General features: G+C 39.5%; 1 protein-coding gene across 3 annotated transcripts in view; it reads right to left on the bottom strand.

Annotated features, from left to right (window-relative positions):
- LOC122548828 (protein LYRIC-like) overlaps positions 1-22,536 on the bottom strand; it is an 81,408-nt gene that overhangs the window by 15,980 nt on the left and 42,892 nt on the right. For 2 of the 3 annotated variants that reach the window (XM_043687643.1, XM_043687646.1), the window contains exons 6-8: positions 12,876-12,962; positions 3,821-3,919; positions 1,215-1,339 (exon numbers count right to left, since the gene is read on the bottom strand). In XM_043687643.1, the coding sequence (XP_043543578.1) occupies positions 1,215-1,339; positions 3,821-3,919; positions 12,876-12,962 (311 nt within the window). The remainder of the gene's footprint in view (positions 1-1,214; positions 1,340-3,820; positions 3,920-12,875; positions 12,963-22,536) is intronic. The other variant, XM_043687645.1, reaches the window with a different exon arrangement.

Below are 22,536 nucleotides of genomic sequence, written 5' to 3'. Positions count from 1 at the left end.
AGATCATACTCTGAAGTATTTGGCAGAAAGACTAGATATAAGTAGGATATGGTTTTTACCCAGAGGTTAGCAGGTGTATGGGACACGCAGTCTGAAAGGATGGTCGAGGGAGAAACTATTGTTGCTTTAAGCAGTATAACCAGCAAACCCATAGACCAAAGCTGGAAAAGTGAGTTAGGATGAATAGCTTCAATTTTGTGGAGTGGGGTGGGGAAAGCACAGAAGCCTCTTCCTGTGCCATGAACTTTCTGAAACTTTTACAACCTGTTGCTATTGAAGAGCCCAAGTCTCACAAATTTAAAAAAAACATCTAAACAAAATACTGCCATAAAATATGGTTTTGGAATTTGAAATGATATTCATGAGTAAATTATGTGCAGCAGCTTTTTAAGGAAGGAACTATCCATTGCAAGTTCAAAGTATATGGGTTTGAAAACTCCCTGTGATCAATATGCAATCCCAGTTAGCAAGTTATAAAAATAGAAGCCAAGTACATGCACACTATTTCTATCACTAACATTGCACGCAACTGATTTAGTGCAAAATGGAAAGGTCAAAAATAGGAACGGGGGAGGCCATTCAGCCCTTTGAACCTGATCAAACATTCAAGATGATCATGGTTGAGTATTAAACTCAGTAGCCTGTTCCCACTTTCACCTCACACCCTTTAGTCTCTTTAGCTCTAAGAACTAAATCTATCTCCTTCTTCAAAACATTCAATGTTTTGGTCTCAACTACTTTCTATGGCAGAGAATTCCACAAGCTCCCCACTCTCTTGGCAAAGAAATTCCTCCTCTCCTGTTATTTATCCTGTTTGTGCTGTTAGAATTGAATAGGATTCTATGAGATCTATCATCATTCTTCTAAACTCATATGAGTATAGTCCTAATCGATTCAACCTCTCTTCCTATGTTAGTATTCAAGTGTAATCTAAAGCCCTGTACAATTCTAGCAAGACATTCTGGCTCTTTTACTTGAATTCTCTCACTAAATTAATGACTGTAATTGATATTGAATGCCTGTATGGATCACCTTGGGAAATGGGTTAAGTAGGAACCGACATTGACCAATACTTGGATTCAAGTCAAACATATAAATGCAAACAAAGAAGAGTTTGTCGAGGCAATCCCTACTGCTATTTCAACTATATAAGCTCTGGCGGTAGTGAGAAGGGAAGGTCACTGAAGGAAGCAACAATGGCCAGGGATACTAACTTTTTGAGTTTCTGCAGCAACATCCTCAGGCTGTGCTGGTGAAGTGCTTTCTTCCACCAGCCAGTTCCCCCACTCTTCTGTTGGAGCGTTCCAGTCAGAACTTGGGTCAACTGTCGAAATCCCATCTGTTGAATGGTGGGCAAAATATGAAATCAAGTTAATAGGTGCAATTATTGAACTAAATCAACTTCCGAATTCATTTTGATTGGTTTATTCCAGCTTCTGTCATAGCTTTCATGATAAGCACAGAAACATGCTCAACATTTAAGGACAGTAATTTAAAATCTTTGGGACGTTTTAAGGCTCCTCAAATCAGTGATCAATTATACATTTAAATGAGGTGAACGGTTGCATATAGCAATTACGCTGATTTCAAATGACTAACGCTGAATACTTTAATTCCAAGCTTACAGGCAAGGCAGACTTGCAATTCTGGGGTTAACCACCAACTGAGAATCTTAACAGATCAATGAGGCTGTTGATATTTCTGCAAATACCCTCCACTTGTCTTTATCATAACCAGCTTTAAAAGAAAACCACAGCAATTAGGGGGCTCGTTTCAGACAGACAAGTCTTAGCAAATGATATTTAAAAGAAAACAACTGAAGATGAGATAGCCAATAAAGGGACAGAAGAAATCAAATTAGATTAAATCAAGCCAACTGCAGAATGGGGAGAAACAAAGTAAAAATTCCAGACCTTTAATAAAGGCAGAGCATAAATTGTTAATCTTTCATTCATAAACAAAGAAGCTCAGCACATAAAAAGTAGGTAATGAAAAGGTGGAGATATACAAATGGGTGGAAAGGAAAAACAAGATTCTTGAGAAATACCAGCTTGACATTTTTCCAACTGCATTTGCGTTAGGCTCCCATCAATATGAATGTAAATTTTGGCAGAACAACATAGAACATATCCCTAAAATAAACCCTGGAGGGAATTTAATTACAAGTAAACACCAATTTATAACCACTCTGGGGAAAACAGCAATTACAACTGCAACTTGCCAGGTAAAATCCATATAAGATACGTTAGTGCTAAGTACTTGGCCCGACATGTGCCTCAGAATAGAAGCTTTCATATGCACCTCAGATTTTCAAAAGTTTTCTACTGCTGAAAGACATCTTTGATAAGCTAACTCTGTGTTATTTCACCTCAGGATATTGAGTACATACATGCCTTCAGACACAGAAATCCTAATTGGTATTTATTATCAAGGAATAAGTTTGAAAATGTTTGTGGAAAAGACTGATTAAATCAAACCATGAATGGGCACTAGCACCTAGATATTGGACACCCAACATGGTTTGGTTTTTGACATAGCAGCAAAGTTATAGCCAGTCAGACAGTAGAGTAACATTGGTCATTTGGTCTGCCAAATGTGTGCAAGCTCTTTGAAAGAGTAAACCAGATAGTCTCACTGTCTACACCCCTGTAATTATCTCCAATTGTAAACCTGTTCCACCCAAACACTTCAAGATGAATAGACAAGCTTTGATGCACTACGTAGCTGTTCTTACTCCAAGACCTGTATTCGTCAGAAAATGAACTAATTAAAAATGTTTGATTAGGAATTCATGTACTGCAATCATAACCAGCTGAAGATTGAACATTCATGACCTGGGCCACAAGCTGCTTTTGGGAAAATAGACATAAGTAGAAAAGTTCTATAGAATTCAAGCTCTATCTTTCCTGACACTGGAACATTCAACACCTCTGGCCTGTTCTACCACTCAATGACCTCATGGTTGCACAGCATCCCAATTTTATCTGCTCACCTTGGCTCCAGTACACTCAATATCCAAGGGAGTGCAAAAATCAAACTACCCGAGATTTAAAATTTATTAGCTGCTTTTGTGGGAATCTTCCACACCTTTAACATCTCGTTACATGAAGAATGACTTCTTAACTAACCTCTTTGGAATAATCTGGCTCCAAATTTAAGGCCATTTTTCCTTTTATACGCTCTCCCACAAACAGAAATTATTTTCCAAATCCTAGAAGTTTAACTAAATTCCTGCTTCAATCCAAAAGAGTCATACCAGACTCAAAATGTTAACTGTTTCTCTTTCCATAGATATTGCCAGAAATGCTGAGTTTCTCCAGTATTCTCCATATTTGTCCCAGTATTTCTACTATTCCCTGACTGCAAACTAATTTTCAATCCATGCTAACATATTACCATCAATCCATTATACTTTGATTTTGCATGCTAACTTCTTACACGGAACTTCCTCAAAAGCTTTCTGAAAACCCAAATCCAGCACATCCACTGGTTCTCATTCATCTCTACTGTTGTTAGGGCTCTAAAAAAAGACATCAGTAGGGTTTGTCAAATGGGATTTCACTTTCTTTTGGTTTAAAGATGATACCAGCATAATGCATCCGAAATGCGCCTCATGGGACAAATGTCTGCTTTTTAACTACATAGCTTTTGCGACAAAATGTGGTCACTTAATGCTGCCATTACTTTTTTTTTGGAGTGGGTGGCAGGTTGCAATGTTTTGATGACTTCTGTTTTCCTTTTTATCATGTTCATCAAACATTCATTTTACTTTGCCCAATATCAACACGTGATTCGTTCACTATTAGGGAAAAACACGTACTTATTCCAGACCAGGCATCGTCAACAAGGTTGGGTGTCGGGTTAGCATCCCATTGATGATCAGCGGTGCTCGACTGGGAGGCTGGCTCACTAGAGGTGCCTGGGGAGGGGAAGGGAAAAAGCAAATTATATACGAACAAACTGGCATGAAGTAACAGGTTTCAAAGGTAACTGCTCAAACTGGAAGGGAGGATCCATTTAGACTCTTGACTCTGGTGAACTGATATGGATTCTTATGGAGAAGAAATGTAAAATTAATCAACTTTTGCTGTTTTTGGTTAAAAACTTAACTAAATCCACATTGTTTACTTTCTGAAAACAAAACACCACCACCAATACTCGAGATCGAATTACAGGATGCGAAAACCATGGCAGGCAGTTGTTTGGTTACATATCACCTGAGTAATGTTGGGGGAAAAGAAAAGACATTTTGTCAAAGCTTTTCATCTTGTGTTTATCAGGACAACTCACAGGAATATCAATTCAAGGGAAATGCAGCATTTGCACTGCATGAGAGAACAGTACTGATTGGCTGGTAAGTAGACTCTGATTGGTAGAGGCATTGCTATAGAAAATTGATGCTGTTTGATTATTACCTGCGAGGCTTTGCAAACATTTTAAACCAGGTAGGGTGACCCTGACTAGACAGGGCAATGCCCTGAGAAATCACCCAGCAAAGTCTGACCCCAGATTGCCCAGGAAGGCTAAGGTATTGCAAGCTTTGAGCATTTCATGTTGCAATGCAGTAACAATATGAATTAATGTTTGCCACGAAGAGGATGCTGCTGTTGGGCCAAAAAGATATCTTAACTATCACACAAATAAATAATGTGGTATATGAACTCCTGTGATAGTGCGATGCCAGCTATAGGCTGTACATCTCAAAGACTGGATAATTAGCAAACAGCATGTCCATTGAGCTGCTCACAGTAAGGTATTGACTGCACCAAACCAGCGTACACTCAAAACTTTCAACAATGACTTATATTAGGTGTTATTTTGCAATTGGACATTTGTTGGGTAATCCTGAATATGCAAGGAATGGCGATAATAACTAATTTAGGATTGCAAAGGCAAACAGTTATGCTTGCAGTGAGACACAGTGTACATATTAGAAGCTACAAATATTCATCCACAGGGTTCCATTCCTTTCAGACAGAAAGAACAAGGACAGGCACTGCATCTGTTTCAATTCAACAAAACAGCTGCCAGCTATTTGCTGACTCATTTCTCAGGGCACTGGTATGTCAAATCAGAGTTACCCTGCCTGGTTTAAGTTTAAACAAAGCTTGGATGTAAACCATCAATCAGCATTAATGGGGCATTCTCCATGGCAATGCCTCAAATTCACTTGCGAACCAACACCCCCCTCACGCAATACAAATGTGAGTTGTCCCTGTGAATTTATATTCTTGCAAAATATCCTGATGAAAAAAGACCAAACACTTTAACAAAATACTTATATTTTAGCAATACAATGGCAAGTGTTGAGAACTATCTTGATTGAAATGATTGTGACAGGGCCATCTGATGCAACTGATCCTTCCAAAAGTGTTTTGGTGATGGGAAATGAAGAAACATTCAGCAATGTTAAACTGGTGATATTGGATAACACTAGCTGGCTACAATTTTAAAAATAAAACATGGGGGGGGAGATGTTGACCTCAAAACTAACAACTTCATATCAGTAATCCTCAACTCAAAAGTATCGCTGACTTGACTGACAGAAATCTAGCGCAATTACTTAATTGCAAAATTCAGTGTTCAAACAAACCCAGCAAAATGTGGCACTCAGAAAGATGCCATGTTGTCCATCGTGTGTGTTCTGGCTAAAAGCTCTTGTGCCCTAGCCGTTTTGGGTTAACATTAAAGTGTTTTTTTTTAAATCTGACGAGGGCTTCTGTCCCTCACATTCCTTCACTGTGTGCCACAGACCCACTCCCCTTTGGTGAATATAATTACTCATTCATCCTAATATTGCTTATTTTCATACCATGTTAACTTTAGCTCTAAAACTTTTAACTTGGGCTGGTGAGAAACTTGAATCTTGCTATTTATTGCCACATTCTGGATGGTTTGTGGTACTGAAATCACAATACTCCCAGCAAGAACAAAGTACAGTAATGCCAGAAACAGGCTCTCCGTATCACTAAGACTGTGCCGACTCAATGCCTTTTCAAACTAAAATCCTTTGCTTCTGTGAAGTCTGCATCCCCTTATTTCCTGCCTCTTCCTTTATCACTTAAATGTTGCAATTTTATCTGCCTCCACCACCTCCTTTGGCAGCACATGCCAGGCACTTACCACCCTTGTGTAAAAAAGATGACCTTTCACATCTGCTTTAAACATTCCCCTTTTTACCTTATTCATGTGTTCCTAATAAATATGACATTTCTGCCTTGGGGAAGAAGAGTCCTACTATCCTTGCCTCATAATTTTCAAAACTTTCATCAGGTCAGTTTCTTATCCTTCGACCCTCACATAAAAACAAACCAAGTTTATCCAATCTCTCCTCACCAGGCAACATCCTGAAACCATTTCCTTACCCTCTCCAAATCCATCATTCTTGTAGTGTAGCAACCAAAACTGAAAGCAATATTCTAAATGTGACCTAACTAAAGCTCTATATAGCTGCAACATGACTTGCCAATTCAGATATGCTATGCCCCAATGATGACAACAAGCATGCCATATGTCTCAACTAGCTTATCAATTTGTGTTGCCACTTTCAGGGAACAGTGGACTTGTATGCTTCCAGCCTTCTATATGTTGATGCGATTAAGGGCTCTGCCATTTACTGTATATTTCCCTCCTGCATTAGACCTTCCAAAACACATCATTGCACATTTGTCTGGATTAAACTCTATCTGCATCTTCTCTGCCCAAGTCTGCAGCCTACCTATATCCTGTTATGCCTTCTGGCAATCCTCCTTGCTATCCACAGCTCCCTCAATGTTTGTGCCATCTGCAAATTTAATCAGGCCAATTACATTCTCCTCCAAATAATCTATACATATTACAAACAATAGGGATCCCAGTACTGATCCCTGTGGAACACCCCTGGTAACAGCTCCAGTCAGAAAAATGCCCGTTGACCACGCTTTTCATCTGACCAAGTCAGTTCAGTACCCATGTTATCAGCTCACCATGGATCCTATGTGACTTCACCACTTGTATCAGCTTGCCACAAGGGTCCTTCTAAAGACCTTACTGATTTGGAACAACATTCAAATAGACAACATCCATTGCTCTCCCCACAATTATCATTGTCACTTCCTCAAAAAACTCACATCAACACAACCTCCCCAGCACAAAGCCATCCTGCCTATTGCTAATAAGACAATATTTTATCAAATGAGAGTAAACCCGGTCCCCAGGAAGCTTCCCCAATAATTTCCCTACCACTGACAAAAGGCTCACTGGCCTGTAATTTCCCTCACTATTAAGGAAACCCCTCTAATAGTATCCCAAACCAATATACCTGTTCAAGGGGGAATGGCCAAAGGGGACTCCGACACTGCCTGCCCATGCTTATTCGTCTTCCTGGTGGTCAAGCAACTCTTCTGTCTGTTTAGTTGTTAAATCTGGTGTTTCATTAAGTCTCTCTCTATATACGTATATAATATATAGAATTCATGATCATATCAAGAAGTAACTTTTCTAGTAACCTTTGTTTTCATACAATCCTTGATACATTTACTTTCAACCCAGTTTAATTTAGTTCGTTCCCAAACAAGCAGGAGGGTTGATTAGCCTACCAAGACTGAATTATCCTCAGTATGTAAAAGTACTCACAAATTATACAAGAACTTCAATTGTCAAATTAGCCAGAAAAGAACAAAGGATATTGGCCTATATAAGACTCCAGACCCAATGCAATGTAGTTAGACTCAAGTGCATTCTGGCAAAAATTGGTATAGAACAGTGAATATTGGGCTTTTCAGTAAGGTCTGTATCCCATGACTGAATACCTTCTTAAAACGAGACAAGTTTTGCATTTCTTGATTAAGACAATAGTTTACAAAGAACACTATAACCCTACACGAGTTAAACTAGTGAGAAAAGTGGCATTTCTTTATTCCGATGAGTTCTTCATTTTATTTATTACCGCAAATTTATGGCCTATGGTTAATGATACAAATAGGTACTTCCCTCATCTAGGTCTAAATGGCTTGTTACCTCATCCATCATTTCATTTATTAAGAATTGGACAATTAGTTAATTCATTATCCCAAGTCTCTCAATGAGAATTCTGTGTTTCTCCTTTTAAATAAAAACTTTGCTATGGATAAAATGGTCTTCAGCACTCAGTCAAAGATGCCATTGAACAATGATTCACTTAAGGACTGGATGCCTTTATTACATACACAATCCATCATTGAAAAACTGTTACAAGATTACCAAGTTTGATTTGACCAAACTTGGTATCCTTATCTGATGAGAATATGAATCCATTTTAAAAGTAGCAGTCTTAGAAATAAAGACCTCCCTTTGTAAAATTTGGTATCTCGTGGCATTTCAAAACAATACTATAATAAGCTTGTTTCAGTTTCCTTCTCCATTCCAACAACACAACAAGAGGAGGCCATTCAGCCTTCAAGTATCTCAGCTATTCATTTAGATGATGGCTAATCAGTCTCTCAATCCCTTGCCTGTTATTGGTACTCATAGGATGTGAGGCCTGTTCAATTTTTTCATGCTAACTTGACAATTAAAGTTCATGAATAATTAGTAATGAGCATTTTAAAATTAATAGAGGGCAGTTCAGACTTATTTCAGTGCTTTAATTGATCCTCCCAATATCCAGCTCAACACAAATTCCTCAAAGCTATGTGCACATTGGTTGCTGCAACATTAGAGTCATAGAGATGTACAGCATGGAAACAGACCCTTCGGTCCAACCCATCCATGCCGAACAGATATCCCAACCCAATCTCGTCCCACTTGCCAGTACCTGGCCCATATCCCTCCAAACCCTTCCTATTCATATACCCATTCAAATGCCTCTTAAATCTTGTAATTGTACCAGCCTCCACCACTTCCTCTGGCAGCTTATTCCATAGACGCACCACCCTTAGAGTGAAAAAATTGCCCCTTCAGTCTCTTTTATATTTTTCCCCTCTCACCCTAAACCTATGCCCTCTAGTTCTGGACTCCCTGACCCCAGGGAAAAGACTTTGCCTATTTACCCTATCCATGACCCTCATAATTTTGTAAACCTCTATAAGGTCACCCCTTAAGCAATTCTTTGGCTTTAAAAGCACTTGGAACAACTTAAGGAGTGCTTCACGAATTAAAGTTTTGTCATTTCTACATCAAACAATTTAACAAAGGAAGAGAAAAGGTCAATTTACTTAATTTCAAGTAAATTTGACAAGTTCACACACACACACACACACAAATCAATATATTATTCCCTTGAGAATTTCTGTAATTGATGTAAGAGAATTTGAGTGAAGAAAGAAATGTATCACTTCATTTCAGATACAAGAACTCCCAGAGCAGGTATAACCAAGAGAAACATTCTCTTTAGTCTGTCGTAGCAAGCGGTTTTAGTTCTATTATCATAAAATCAATGTAGCAGTTTGAAAATCATCAAACTGTCATAATAGTCACCATTTAATCTCAGAGGAGGTAGGCAACTATAATGGCTACATTACTGGAGTAGCAATCTAAACTAATGATCCAGAGATTTAAATTCAAATCCCACCATTGTAGCTGGTGGAATTTAAATTCAACTTACTAGAAGATGTAGAATCAGTTTGGGTAGAGTTGAGGAACTGTAAATGAGAAAATGCCATGATAGGAGTTATGTGCAGGCCTCCAATCAGTAGTCAAGATATGAGGAAGAAAATAAATCAGGAGATTGAAAAGGCATGAGAGAAAGGCATCATTATAATCGTCGCGGGGGACTTCAATATGCAGGTGGACTGGGAAAAATTGGGCTGGTAGGGGATCCCAAGAAAAGGAACTTGTGGCATATCTATGAGATGCTTATTTTTTGGAGCAGCTTGTGGTAGAACCACTTTGGGAACAGGCTATTCTGGACTTGGTGAAGTGCAATGAAGTAGACTTGATTAGGGAACAGAACGTGAATGAACCCCGATGTTGTACTGACCATGAGAGAATTCACCCTGCAGTTTGAGGGAAGAGCTGGAATCAAATGTAACAGTATCATAATTGAGTAAAGGTTACTACAAAGACATAGGGAAGAGCTGGCCAGAGTTGATTGGAAGGGGAGCCGAGCAGGGAAGATAGTGGAGCAGCAATGGCAGGAGTTTCTGAAAATCAATCCAAGGAAGAAGAAACATAGTAAGGGCAGGTCAAGGCTGACAAGAGAACTCAGGATCAGCATAAAAACAAAAGAAAAAAGCTTACTATGTGGTGAAGATTAGTGGAAAACCAAATTATTGAGAAGCCTTTTAATTCCAGCTGAGGATAAGTTAAAAAAAGTGCTGGGGTGGTGGTGGAGGGGTGCGTGTGTGTGACAGGGGGGGGATGAAGTGTGAGGTATGGTCTATGAAGGATGAAGTACAAGGCTAGCTAGTAATACAAGAGAGGTTTGCAAGAGTGTTTTTCATACATAAAGGGCAAGGGAGAGGCAAGAGTGAACACTGAAGCGCTGGAAAATGAGGCTGAAAAAGTAGTAATGGGGAACAAAGATATGGTGGAGGTGCTGAACACATGCTATGCATCAGTCTTCACAATGGAAAACACCAGTCGCACACCAGAACTTCAAGAGACTTGAGGCAGAGCTGAGTGCAACAACCATGACTAAGGAGATGGCGCTGGGAAAGCCAAAAGGTCTGAAGATGGACAAATCTCCCACACCAGATGGACTACACCCCAGAATTCTAAAAGAGATAGTGCAGGAAATTGTAGAGGCATTGGTTCAAGAAACACTGGAGTCAGGGAGCGTCCTGGAGGACTGGAAAATAGCAAATGTAACACCCCTATTTAAGGAGGGAGGGAGGTACAAGTCTGGAAATTATCGGCCAGTTACCCTGATCTAGGCTGATGCTAAGACTGTGGAGTCCGTTATTAAGGATGGAAGTGCATGATAAAAACGGCTGAGTCAGTACAGCTTCATCAAGGGGAGGTCATGCCTGACGAGATTGTTGGAATTCTGATGACATAATGAGCAGTTTAGATAAAGAAAAGCCAATAGACGTGATTTATTGGGATTTTCAGAAGGCCATTGACAAAGTGCTGCACAGGAGGCTGCTAAACAAAATAAGAGTCCATGGTGTCAGAGACAAGGTACTGGCATGAAGAGAGAATTGGTTGACTGGCAGAAAGCAGACAGTGGGTATAAAAGGGGTCATTTTTCAGGATGGCAGCCAGTGACTAGTGGCATGCCACAGGAGTATATTTTGGGACCAAACTATTCATGTTATGTTAGTGCTCTGGATGACAGAACTGAGGACATTGTTGCTAAGTTTACAGATGACTTAGAGATAGGTGGAGAGACAGATAGTCTTGAGGAAGCAGGGAGGTTGCACAAAGACATGGACAGGCTAGGAGAGTAGGCAAAGAAGATTAGATTAGATTAGATTACTTACAGTGTGGAAACAGGCCCTTTGGCCCAACAAGTCCACACCGACCCGCCGAAGCGCAACCCACCCATTCCCCTACATTTACCCCTTTACCTAACACTACGGGCAATTTAGCATGGCCAATTCACCTGACCTACACATCTTTGGACTGATGTGACTATAGAGTATAGTGTGGGAACGTTTGAGGTTATGCACTTTGGTAGGAAGAATAGAAGCATAGACTATCTTCTAAATAGGGAAGGGCTTCGGAAATCCAAAGCACAAAGGAGTTCTTGTTCTGGATTCTCTTAAGGTTAACATGAAAATTCAGTAGGCAGTTAGGAAGGCAAATGCGATGGTAGCATTCATTTCAAGAGGACTACAATATAAGAGCAAGGATGTACTGCTGAGGCTGTATAAGGCTGTGGTCAGATTGCATGCAGAATATCATGAGCAGTTTTAGTTCCTGTATTGAAGGATGGATGTGCTGGCATTAGAGGGGATCCAGAGATTAACAAGAATGAAGGGCTTGTCATATGTGGAACTGTTGATGAATCTGGATCTGATGAGTGAAGGATTGGCGGCAGGAGGGGAATCTGGTTGAAACTTAAAGAATACTGAGAGGCCTGGATAGAACGGACCCATGTTTCCACTAGTAGGAGTGACCAGGACCTAAGGGCACAGCCTCAGAACGACGGGACGACTCTTTGGAAGTGAGGGGCAGAAAAATTTCATCAGCCAGAGGATGGTGAATCTGTGGAACTCATTGGTGCAGAAGGCCAAGTCATTGAGTGCATTTCAGATAGAGATCGATAGATTCTTGATTCGTAAGTGGATCAAGGGTACAAAGAGAAGATAATAGGATTGAGAAACATATCAGCCATGATTGAATAGTGAAGCAGACACAATGGGCCAAATGGCCTAATTCTGCTCCTATACCTTCTAGTCTAATTATATAATTCTATGAAATTATGAAACAAAAAAGCTAATGTCAGCAATGTTGGCCATATATCTACTAGACCATTATAAAAATCTATCTGAGAAAGGAAGGAAACCCGCCATCCTTAATCAGTCTGGTCCATCCCAGCAACGTGACTGGCTCTTAACTGCCCTCTGAAATGGTCCTTTAATTCATTCACATGTATTTTGGGCAGCACCTCACCATCACCTTCTCAAGAAATATGGGATGACCACTGAAAGGGAGTCTTGGCACTGACACCCACACCCCACAAATGATTTTTAAAATTACAATTTTACTTTATTTTGTGGAAAGTGCAGGGTCTCTACACTGCCTGGAACACAGTGACTGAAGAAAAATCAGAACTTAATACTTGCTGTATAGTGCATGTAAAATGGTACACTAACAAAACCCCTATATATCTGAACAACCGAGTGTGTAGTGTGTAGAAATAACAGTTGAACATGCACAGGTTCATGGTTAGACTAATTTCTGTCTATACAGTGAAGGAGTGGATTCAAAACAATTTTCGGGTGAAATATCAACTATAAAACAATATTTACTGGCTACTGCAGCATTTATCCCCGTGGTTGAGAAAGGAGGTTTCTGCTCTGAGGTATTCATCCTGTTATTGACACCTGCCCAAGCCCCTGTTAATAAAAAACAAAATATACAATTAACATCAACAGATTTTGTTTCATGTAAAAGGCGTTTATATAGCTGCCTTAATTTAACAAGACACAGAAAGGGAGCCTATAGGATCAAAAATATTTGAAACCAAGTTAGAGAGAAACATAAGGACAGGCGACCAAAAACCTGGACAAGAGGTAGTTTTAATGAATTTCTTATAAAGGAGAAAATTGTAGATAGACATTTGAAGCAAATAAACTTGCAGGGTGACTAAAATGAGAGAGAGAAATATGGCAAATGGATTGTTTCACAGAGACTGGCATGGAACACATGGGCCTAATGGCCCCCTTTGTGGGATAATAAATAGAGGGGGAAATGGATGACAAATTAACACAGAAATAAACATGAAGTTACATATACACCATTATAATGGAGTAAAATCAGATCTCACACTACTGAGGACAGAACCCTAGTTTTGCTAACATCAGCCAAGCAAAGATTCATCTCTCGTCCCATAATATTTCCACCCAGTCACAAGGCAGTTCTCCTGGGCAACAGCAGAAATTTGAGGCACCTATGTCGACATGTCTCTGCTCACACTTCTAACACCAGACCTTAAACAAAAAATGATCTCAATCAATCTAGAGGGTCGAAAATAAAAACTAAATTCAGAGTACAAATCAAAGAGCAAATCAAGAGATAAAGCATACAGTAACAAAGATAATAAAAGTAATAAAATAATAGCTCTCTAAATGAATGCAAGTTGCATTTGAAACAAAACAGATTCACCGATAGTGCCAAAAAAAATCAGTACGAACTGATAGCCATTACAGAGACTGGCATGGAGTTGAAGTGTAAAGGGTGAATGATAGTAAAGATACATAGCTACAAAAAGGTGGAGGGGCTGGTTCTATTGACGATAATGGCAAAATAGGTGGGTTTTACAGGAAATCGGGAATTGGAAACAGTTTGGAGGTAGCTATGCGAAATACTATTGGCAAGAAGTCACTTGTGAGATTGGTAATCAGGTCTCCTAATTGTAACCATAGGGTGGGATGGTGCATAAAGGAAGAAATAATGGGAAATTAAACAGCAATTATTACGGGGGATTTAATCTATATATAGAATGGAAAAATAATATGTGCAAAGGTAGCCTTCATGAGGAGTCTATGGAATGGTTTTTGTTTCTGAGAACAACATGCCTTGAGCGAGAAAACAAGCTACATTATATCTAGCGGAAAGGGATAGGATTAATTCATGACTATGTAGTGAAGGCATCCCTAGCTTGCAGCTACCAAGATAATATTTTAAAACTTAAACAAGGGCAATTATGAGAACATGAAAGCAAATAAAATGAACTGATAAATTAGGTTACGGTCAACAGAATGGTTGTACTGGTAATGCCACTGGCCAATGATCTAGTGGCATGGGTTCAAATCCCACTATGACAGATGTTGACTTTTGAATTCAATTTTTAAAAACTGTAATAAAGATGACCATGTTGATTGTCCTAACAACCCATCTGGTCATTAATGTCCTTTAGGGAAGTAAACTGCCATCCTAACTCGGTCTGGCTGGCATGTGAATCCAGACCCACAGCAATGTGGTTGGTTAATTGCCCTCTGGGCAATTAGGGATGGTCAGTAAATGCAAGCCCTGGCCAGAATGTGGAGGAGTTGCTGTTGGATTGGGGTGGGCAAAGTTAAAAACCACACAACACCAGGTTTATTTGGAAGCACTAGCTTTCAGACCACTGCTCCTTCATCAGGTAATTGTGGAGCAGGACCATAAACAAAGAATTTATAGTGAAAGATTAGTGTCATGCAACTGAAATGATAATTGAATAAACCTAGATTGCAGTTAAGTCTTTCATCGTTTAGAATGGGTTGCAGATTTTAGTTCATTAATATGTAAATCCCAGAACTTCTTTTAAGTCACTTTCTTGAGATAATTTAAGGTTTTATAAAAAATGGTGACATCTCAGCTCAGACAATGTCTTAAAGGTGTGAGGTTAGAGTCTGTCTATATCCCAATCTTGAGTCGGACTGTTTCTGCTTCCAAAGTGGAATTTACAAAATATTATATGGATTGACTGTCTGTAGATTGTACGTTTTTTGAGCAAAATGGAACGTATCTGCAAATACAAATTCATCCTACAGACTTGTGTGTGTGTGTGCACATGCATATGAGAGAGAAAGAGAGAGAGAGAGAATGTGTGCATGTGAGTGTGTGTGTGTTAGCATGTGTGCATGCTTGGTAAACTGTGATGGAGTATAAGCCTGTGAGGGTGTAAGCATGGGTGAGAGTGTGCGGGTGTATGTGCATGAGAGAGAGCGTGTGTATGAGAGGGGGTCTGTGTGAATGTGAGAGTATGTGTGTATGTGTGCTTGAGAATGTGTATCGTGTAGTGGGGTCACCTGTAATGTGACATGAACCCAAGGTCCCAGTTGAGGCCATCCCCATGGGTACTGAAATTTGCCATCAGTCTCCGCTCGGGCACATTGCGTTGTTGCGTGTCCTGATGTCTGCCTTGGAGGATGGTCACCTGAAGTCTGAGGCCAAATGCCCCTGACCGCTGAAGTGTCCTCCCACTGGGAGGGAACAACTCTGTCTGGTGTTCTCTCCCAGTCAGGGAACACTTCAGCAGACAGGGACATTTGGCCTCGGATCTTCAGGTGACCATCCTCCAAGGGAAACTTCGGGATAGTGTTATGAAGATGAGGGTGTACTGTACCTTCAAGAGAGTTAAAAGCTAGCAGAATTACCTGATAGCACCAAGTGTTCTGAATAAGACACAATGTAACAGCGAGGATAGTTGGTTGCCTGGAGACAAAAACAAATTTGAATTTGGCCAATCAGTTCAAATTATACCTCCAAAAAATATCAAACTCCAATCAAGTGTGAATTTAGTATATTGACGATATTAAAAACTAATGACACAATCCGATGCTTTGGGAGGTATAAAATTGAACAGTTGGGAGACAACTGCCGAAAGACCAACAGATGTAGGCTGCCAGTCAGAACTTTCCAAGAGGTACCTGTCGAGAGAAGGAGTGTACGTAGAGAAAAAGCATCAACAATGATCTGGAGAGCAAATCGACAGAGGAAGATATACCAAGAAGATTCGGCCGCTGGCTGGTTTTTAAAATTTTAATTTTTTCAGTAAATCTTAATCGGATTAGTATTACAGAAGGGAAAGTAAAAGATAGGTTAGAGGAAGGAGTAGTAAATAGTTGTTAGTTAATTATTCTCTGTTATACTTTAAGAAATAAAGTTGTTAAATGTAAAGTAAATTTTTATTTTAAATAGTCCTTGGCCTCTCGAAATTTCACAGATTACTGCATGGGATAAATCTTTGTGTTGCTGGTTTAAATTAAGCAGGGGTTTTACCCAGGGTCGTAACAATCGGCAACAATGCAATGCAAAGTGGCTGAGCAGAGGCTGATTGCCAAGTTCGGTACCCATGGGAATGGCCTCAACCAGGACCTGGGGTTCATGTCACACTACCAGTGTCTCCACTACACTGTGTGTACACACACACAAAGCACACATACTTTTACATACTCACGCAGACCCTCTCATACACTAGCACATGCCGCCCCCCGCCCCAGCCATGCACAGGCTTATACTCGATCACACACTCTCACTTTACCAAGCATGCACATGCCAACAAACACTCTTTCTCCTGCACGCACATACACACACATTTAAGTCTATGGGGTGAATATGTATTTGCAGAATTACATTTGCAGATACATTCTATTTTGCTCAAAAAATGCACAATCTGCAGACAGTCAATCCACATAACATTTTGTAAATTCCACTTTGGAAACAGAACCAGTTTCACTCAAGACTCAGACAGACTCTAACCTCACACCTTTAACGCATTGTCTGAGAAGAGATGTCGTCTTTATTCATGAAACCTTAAGTCATCTCGAGAAAGTGACTTAAAATTAGTGCTGGGATTTACATATTAATGAACTGAAATCTGCAACCCCATTCAAAAAGATAGAAGACTTAATAATAACCTAGGTTTGTTCAATATGTTTTTCAGTTGCCTGATGCTGTAATCTTTTGCTATAAATTCTGTGTCTTATGGTCCTGCTCCACAACTACCTGATGAAGGAGCAGGACTCCAAAAGCTAGTGCTTCCAAATAAACCTGTTGGGCTATAACCTGGTGTTGTGTAGTTAACTTTGGCCTGGCCAGAGACACCCATATCCCTTGACAAGTAATAAAAAGTCCCATAGGGAGGATCCACCATTCTTAGTTAACTAAAAAAGTTAAAGACAGTATCAAAGTAAAATAAGGATCATTTACTAAAATAAAGATGGGTGTCAGTCAGCAAGTAGCAAGACCTTCTAAAAAAAACTTTTACAAGTTAACAAGGTGGGCATTGATCTTATAGAAAGTGAGTCTGGGGAACATAATACAAGACATGATGATGGCAGATTAATTGGACAGGTGATGCATATCAGTCTTCAGAGGATATAAGTGACATCCCAGAAATAAATGTCATTTAGGAAATGGAAGTGAGGGAGGAACTCAATAAAATTACAATCTCCTGGAAAGACTACTGAGCAAACTGTTGCAGGGTGACAAGTCTCTGGTACCGATACACAAATCCCAGGGTCTTAAATAGCTAGAGAAATAGTTCAGGTGCTGATTGCAATTATCCAAAATTGCTTAGATTTGGGAAGCCGCCATTAGATTGGAAAATAGTGAGCTATTCATAAAGGGAGGGAAACAGAAAATTCCAAGATACAGGTCATAGGGAAGATATTGGAAGATGTTAGAAGCCATTATAAAAGTCATTATAGCAAGGGACTTAGGAAAATTCAAGATGATTATGCTGAAATAACACTGTTGAAAACAAGTTGGATGAGTTGAGACAGTTCTTTTTGGAAAAGAGATGAAGAGGTGACACAACAAAGGTTTTCAAGATGATGAGACATTGAGAGAGATCAAGAAATAAAAAAAATCCCCTGTGGTAAATGATTCATTAACCAGAGGCCATAGATAAAAAATAATTAACGGAATATCTACAGGAGAGATGAGGACAATTTCTTTTCCTCAAGCACCATCTGAAAACGTGGTGGCAGGTTATTCCACAAAATATTTTAAAGGGAATAAACAAGTATGTTGAACGCTCTTTCAAACAGATAGAATGGGCAAAATGAGGGGTGCAACAACTTCCTTTGATGTTAGGATTAAATTATTAACATAAGAAACAGAAGTAAAAGGAGACCATATAGGTCTTCAAACTCACACTGCCAGTCAATGGAACCATGGCTAATCTTCTATTCATCTCAATATTATTTTCCTTCACGAATGTGGATAACATCAAATGGCCATTAACTCCACCTTTCCAAATTCTGTTCAAGTGACTTTGCATCCTTCACATAACTTACATTCCTACCTAGCTTGAGTCATCTGAAAACTCAGATGTATAACATGTAATTCCCACATCTACATCAATAGAGATTGTGGATAGCTAGGACCCAAGCAATCATCCTTATAAAACCCCACTAGTCAGTCTTCTAACCTGAAAATGAATTATATTCAATTGAGGCACTCAAGTGGACATTGGATGATTACTTGGAGTAAAAATAACATGCAAGAGTATAAGGAAAAAACAGAGATTGGCACGAGGTAATGATGTTCATTTAACAAGCCAGTGCAGAATGGTTTTCTGTTAACATTTCTGTGATTTTTACTGTCTATTTTCCACCTGTTAACCAGCTCCCAATCCATAGTAGTATATTTCCCCTGGTTCCAAGAGGTCTAATTTTTTTCAACTAATTTCTTGCATGTGACTTCATTGAAAGCCTTCTGAAAATCTTGATTTCTTTTGTTAGCCACAGGTGCAGCATTTTCCCTGTTGGTTTTTTGTGCTCTAAAGGAATGTATTTCTGTTATGAACTATGCATTTGTTCTTAAACATTTGCATTTGTCTGTCACCATAATATTTTTTAAATGGTTTGCCAATACAAAATAGTCAATTTGACCGTCATAACTTCATAGATTTTTGTTTAAAATTGAGATCTCAATTTCTGATTTAACCACATCCCTTCTAAACTTAATGTAAAATTGCTTTTATATTATGGTCACTCTTTCCTAAAAGCTTCTTTACAACAAGTTAGCTGGGTTTTTTTCAACTGCAAATAATCTGTTCTCTACGACGTACTACACTGGAAAATCATGTTGCAATCATTCCAAGAATTCACACTCCACAACTTGTGCTTAGTAGTTGATTAGATTAGATTCCCTACAGTGTGGAAACAGACCCTTTGGCCCAACAGTCCACACCGACCCTCCGAAGAGTAATCATTTCCCTCTGACTAATGCACCTAGCACTACAGGAAATTTAGCATGGCCAATTCACCTGACCTGCACATCTTTGGACTGTGGGAAGAAACCCACGCAGACTTGGGGAGAATGTGCAAACTCTACACAGACAGTCGCCAAAGGCTTGAATCGAACCTGGGACCCTGGTGCTGTGAGGCAGCAGTACTAACCACTGAGCCACAGACTGTCATAGAGTCCTAGAGCACAGTGACAGACCCTTTGGCCCAAACTGGTCCATGCTGACCAAAAGGTTCATCCATGCCAACCCCAATTCCCTGCACTTGGCCCATATCCTTCTAAACCTTTCCTATCCATGTATTTGACCAAATGCCTTTTAAATGTTGTTAATATACCTGCCTCAACCACTTCTGCTAACAGCTCATTCCATATGCATACCACCCTCTGTGTAAAAACGTTGCCCCTTAGGTTCCCTTTTATTATTTTCCCTCTAACCATAAATGATGCTCGCTAGTCCTCGATTGCACAACCATGGGAAAAAGACTGAGCACATTCACCCGATTCATGCCTTTCATGATCTTATACACTTCTATAAGGCTCCCCCCTCAATCTCTTATGCTCTTAATCAAAACATCCTAGCTTGTCCAACCTATAACTCAGACCCTCGAGTCCTGGCAACATACCTGAAAATGTCTTCTGCACTCTTTCCACTTTAATAACATCCTTCCGAGAGCAAGGTGACCAAAACTCAACACAATACTCCAAATGCGGCCTCACGACCATCCCATACAACTGCAATATAACTTCCCAACTTCTATATTTAATGCCCTGACTGATGAAGGTCAGTGTGCCAAAAGCCTTCCTTGCTGCCCTGTTGACCTGTGACTCCACTTTCAGTGAACTATGCACTCCAAGGTCTCTCTGTTCCACTACACGCTGAAGGCCCAACCATTCACCATGAAACTACTACATTGATTTGACTTTACAAAATGCAAGACTTCACGCTTATCTATATTAAACGCCATTTGCCATTTCTCAGTCCACTTCCCCAGTTGATCAAGTTCCTGCTGCAATTTCTGATAGCCTTCCTCACTGTCCACGATACCACCTATTTTAGCGTCATTTGCAAACTTACTAATCATGCCTTGGACATTCTCATTAAAATCATTGATCTAGATAACAGACGGCAATGGGCCCAATACCAACCCCTGAGGCACTCCACTAGTCACAGGTCTCCAGTCTGACAAGCATCCTTCCACTATTACCCTCTGCTTCCTACCATCAAGCCAACTGTGTATTCAATTTACCAGCTTCCCCTGGATTCCATGCGATCTAACCTTCCAGAGCAGCCTACTAAGTGGAGCCTTTTCAAAGGTCTTACTGAATCCTATAGACTATGTCTATCGCCCTGCTCTCATCAACTTTTCTGGTCACTTCATCAAAGAACTTTCTCAAATTTGTGAGGCATGATGTCCCACTCACTAAGCCATGCTGACTATTACTAATCAAACCCTGTCTTTCCAAATGCAGGTATGTCTTCTTGCTCAGAAATCTTTTCAAGTAACTTACCTACCACCAATGTTAAGTTTTCTGGTCTATAGTTCACAGGTTTTCTTTGCAGCCCTCCATGAATAAGGGCATAACGTTTGCTAATCTCCAGTCTTCCGGGACCTCATCCGAGGCTAGTGATGATGCAAAAATATCAGCCAGGGCCCCGGAATTTCTTCTCAAGCCATTTGCAGTGCTCTTAGATATATCTGCTCAGGACTAGACTTATCCACCTTCATACACTATTACATCCAATACTGAACTTTATTTCTGTATTACGCTTATTACAAGCACCTCTAATTTTCTGATTTATACCGTAACTTGCATCATCATTGTTATTCCCACCAACAGCCCCTTGCTGTTTCTTTGTGCTATCAAACTGATTCAACATTCTGAATTTTAGAACTAAAACCATCTCTCACATTAGTACTAATATTCTCATTTACTAATGAAACAAGACTACCGCGGTCTCCAAGACTTCTGTCCTTCAAGAATGTCTATACTCCTTGGATATTCAGGCCCAGCTTTGGTTTCTTTGTAGTCATGGCAGAGAAGTGACGATCAAATCATACATACGTATTTCTATTTGAGCTGACAATTTATTTTCCTGTGAACATGACAGGCATTCAGATGCAGGGACATTAATTCAGCTTTCTAAAAAAATAGTTATTTTGGTCAACTCTGGTCCAATCTGCAGACACACACTTAAGTTTGCAAACACTATCATTTCTGCCATACTATTACCATGACCTTTTTGAGTATCTTTCATCTATTGTTTTACCACTTCCTCTAATTTACTTCATATTCTCTTTCAATGATCCCTTCTCTTCCCTATTTAGTTTAAAGCCCTTTCTACTTCCTTAGTTATATTATTCACTGAAAACCAAACTGTGCAGCACAGTTGAGGTGAAGTCTGTACCAAAGGTACAGCCCTCTCACTTTTCCTCATGCTAGTGCCAGTGCTCCCTAAATTGGAACCTACTTCTCCCATTCTAATCCTTAAGCCATATCGTGACAAAAGTCTATAATTAATGCTGTGGAGAAGTACAAGAATTTTAAAAATTGACCACAAGCATAATTTCCAATATTTCACTATACCTTGCATCATTTTGTGATGATTGGGTTAACACTTATATCTAAAAATCAAGTCTGCATTGGGTCATGTATAATCTAATGAACGTAAATAAAATGGAATGCTTAGATGCTAATAAGATTACTTTTTGATATGAGCATCAAAAACTGTAAACTATAAACACAATCCGAAATTATGTTCAAAACGTTTAAATTGAAATAGAAACAAGCTTCATGAATTTTGAAATCATCTGCACCCTATACTGAGCTCAGTTGCTTAATCTCAACACTTCAGTTATTATTCAGCTTCTCATATTTACAACATGTTAAAAGTAAAAGATGTAGAAAAAAAATCAAAGTTTTTTTTCATCAGTCTGGCCAGACTTAAAAGTGTAGTCAACCTGGATTAATCTTTAACTTTGCATTCCTTTAAAACAAAGAAAACATATTAATCCATGCATGCTCACAAACCTGCTAGTGTAGGGCTGGCTCCATTGTAACTACTGTGCTATGGCTATTCTTTAGCATAGTCCCACACTAATTCGTAAATGATGTTCAACTGCAAAAATATTGGTGCATACTTCCCCCTCTCTAACCACAGGGTGTTCACTATTGTCAAGTATTATCCTTTCTGAGATCTAATGAGTTTGCAATTAAAACCAGAAATCC

This window comes from Chiloscyllium plagiosum, chromosome 4, assembly GCF_004010195.1.
Source record: "Chiloscyllium plagiosum isolate BGI_BamShark_2017 chromosome 4, ASM401019v2, whole genome shotgun sequence".
Lineage (NCBI taxonomy): Eukaryota > Metazoa > Chordata > Chondrichthyes > Orectolobiformes > Hemiscylliidae > Chiloscyllium > Chiloscyllium plagiosum.
This window is presented reverse-complemented; position numbering and strand designations above follow the sequence as displayed.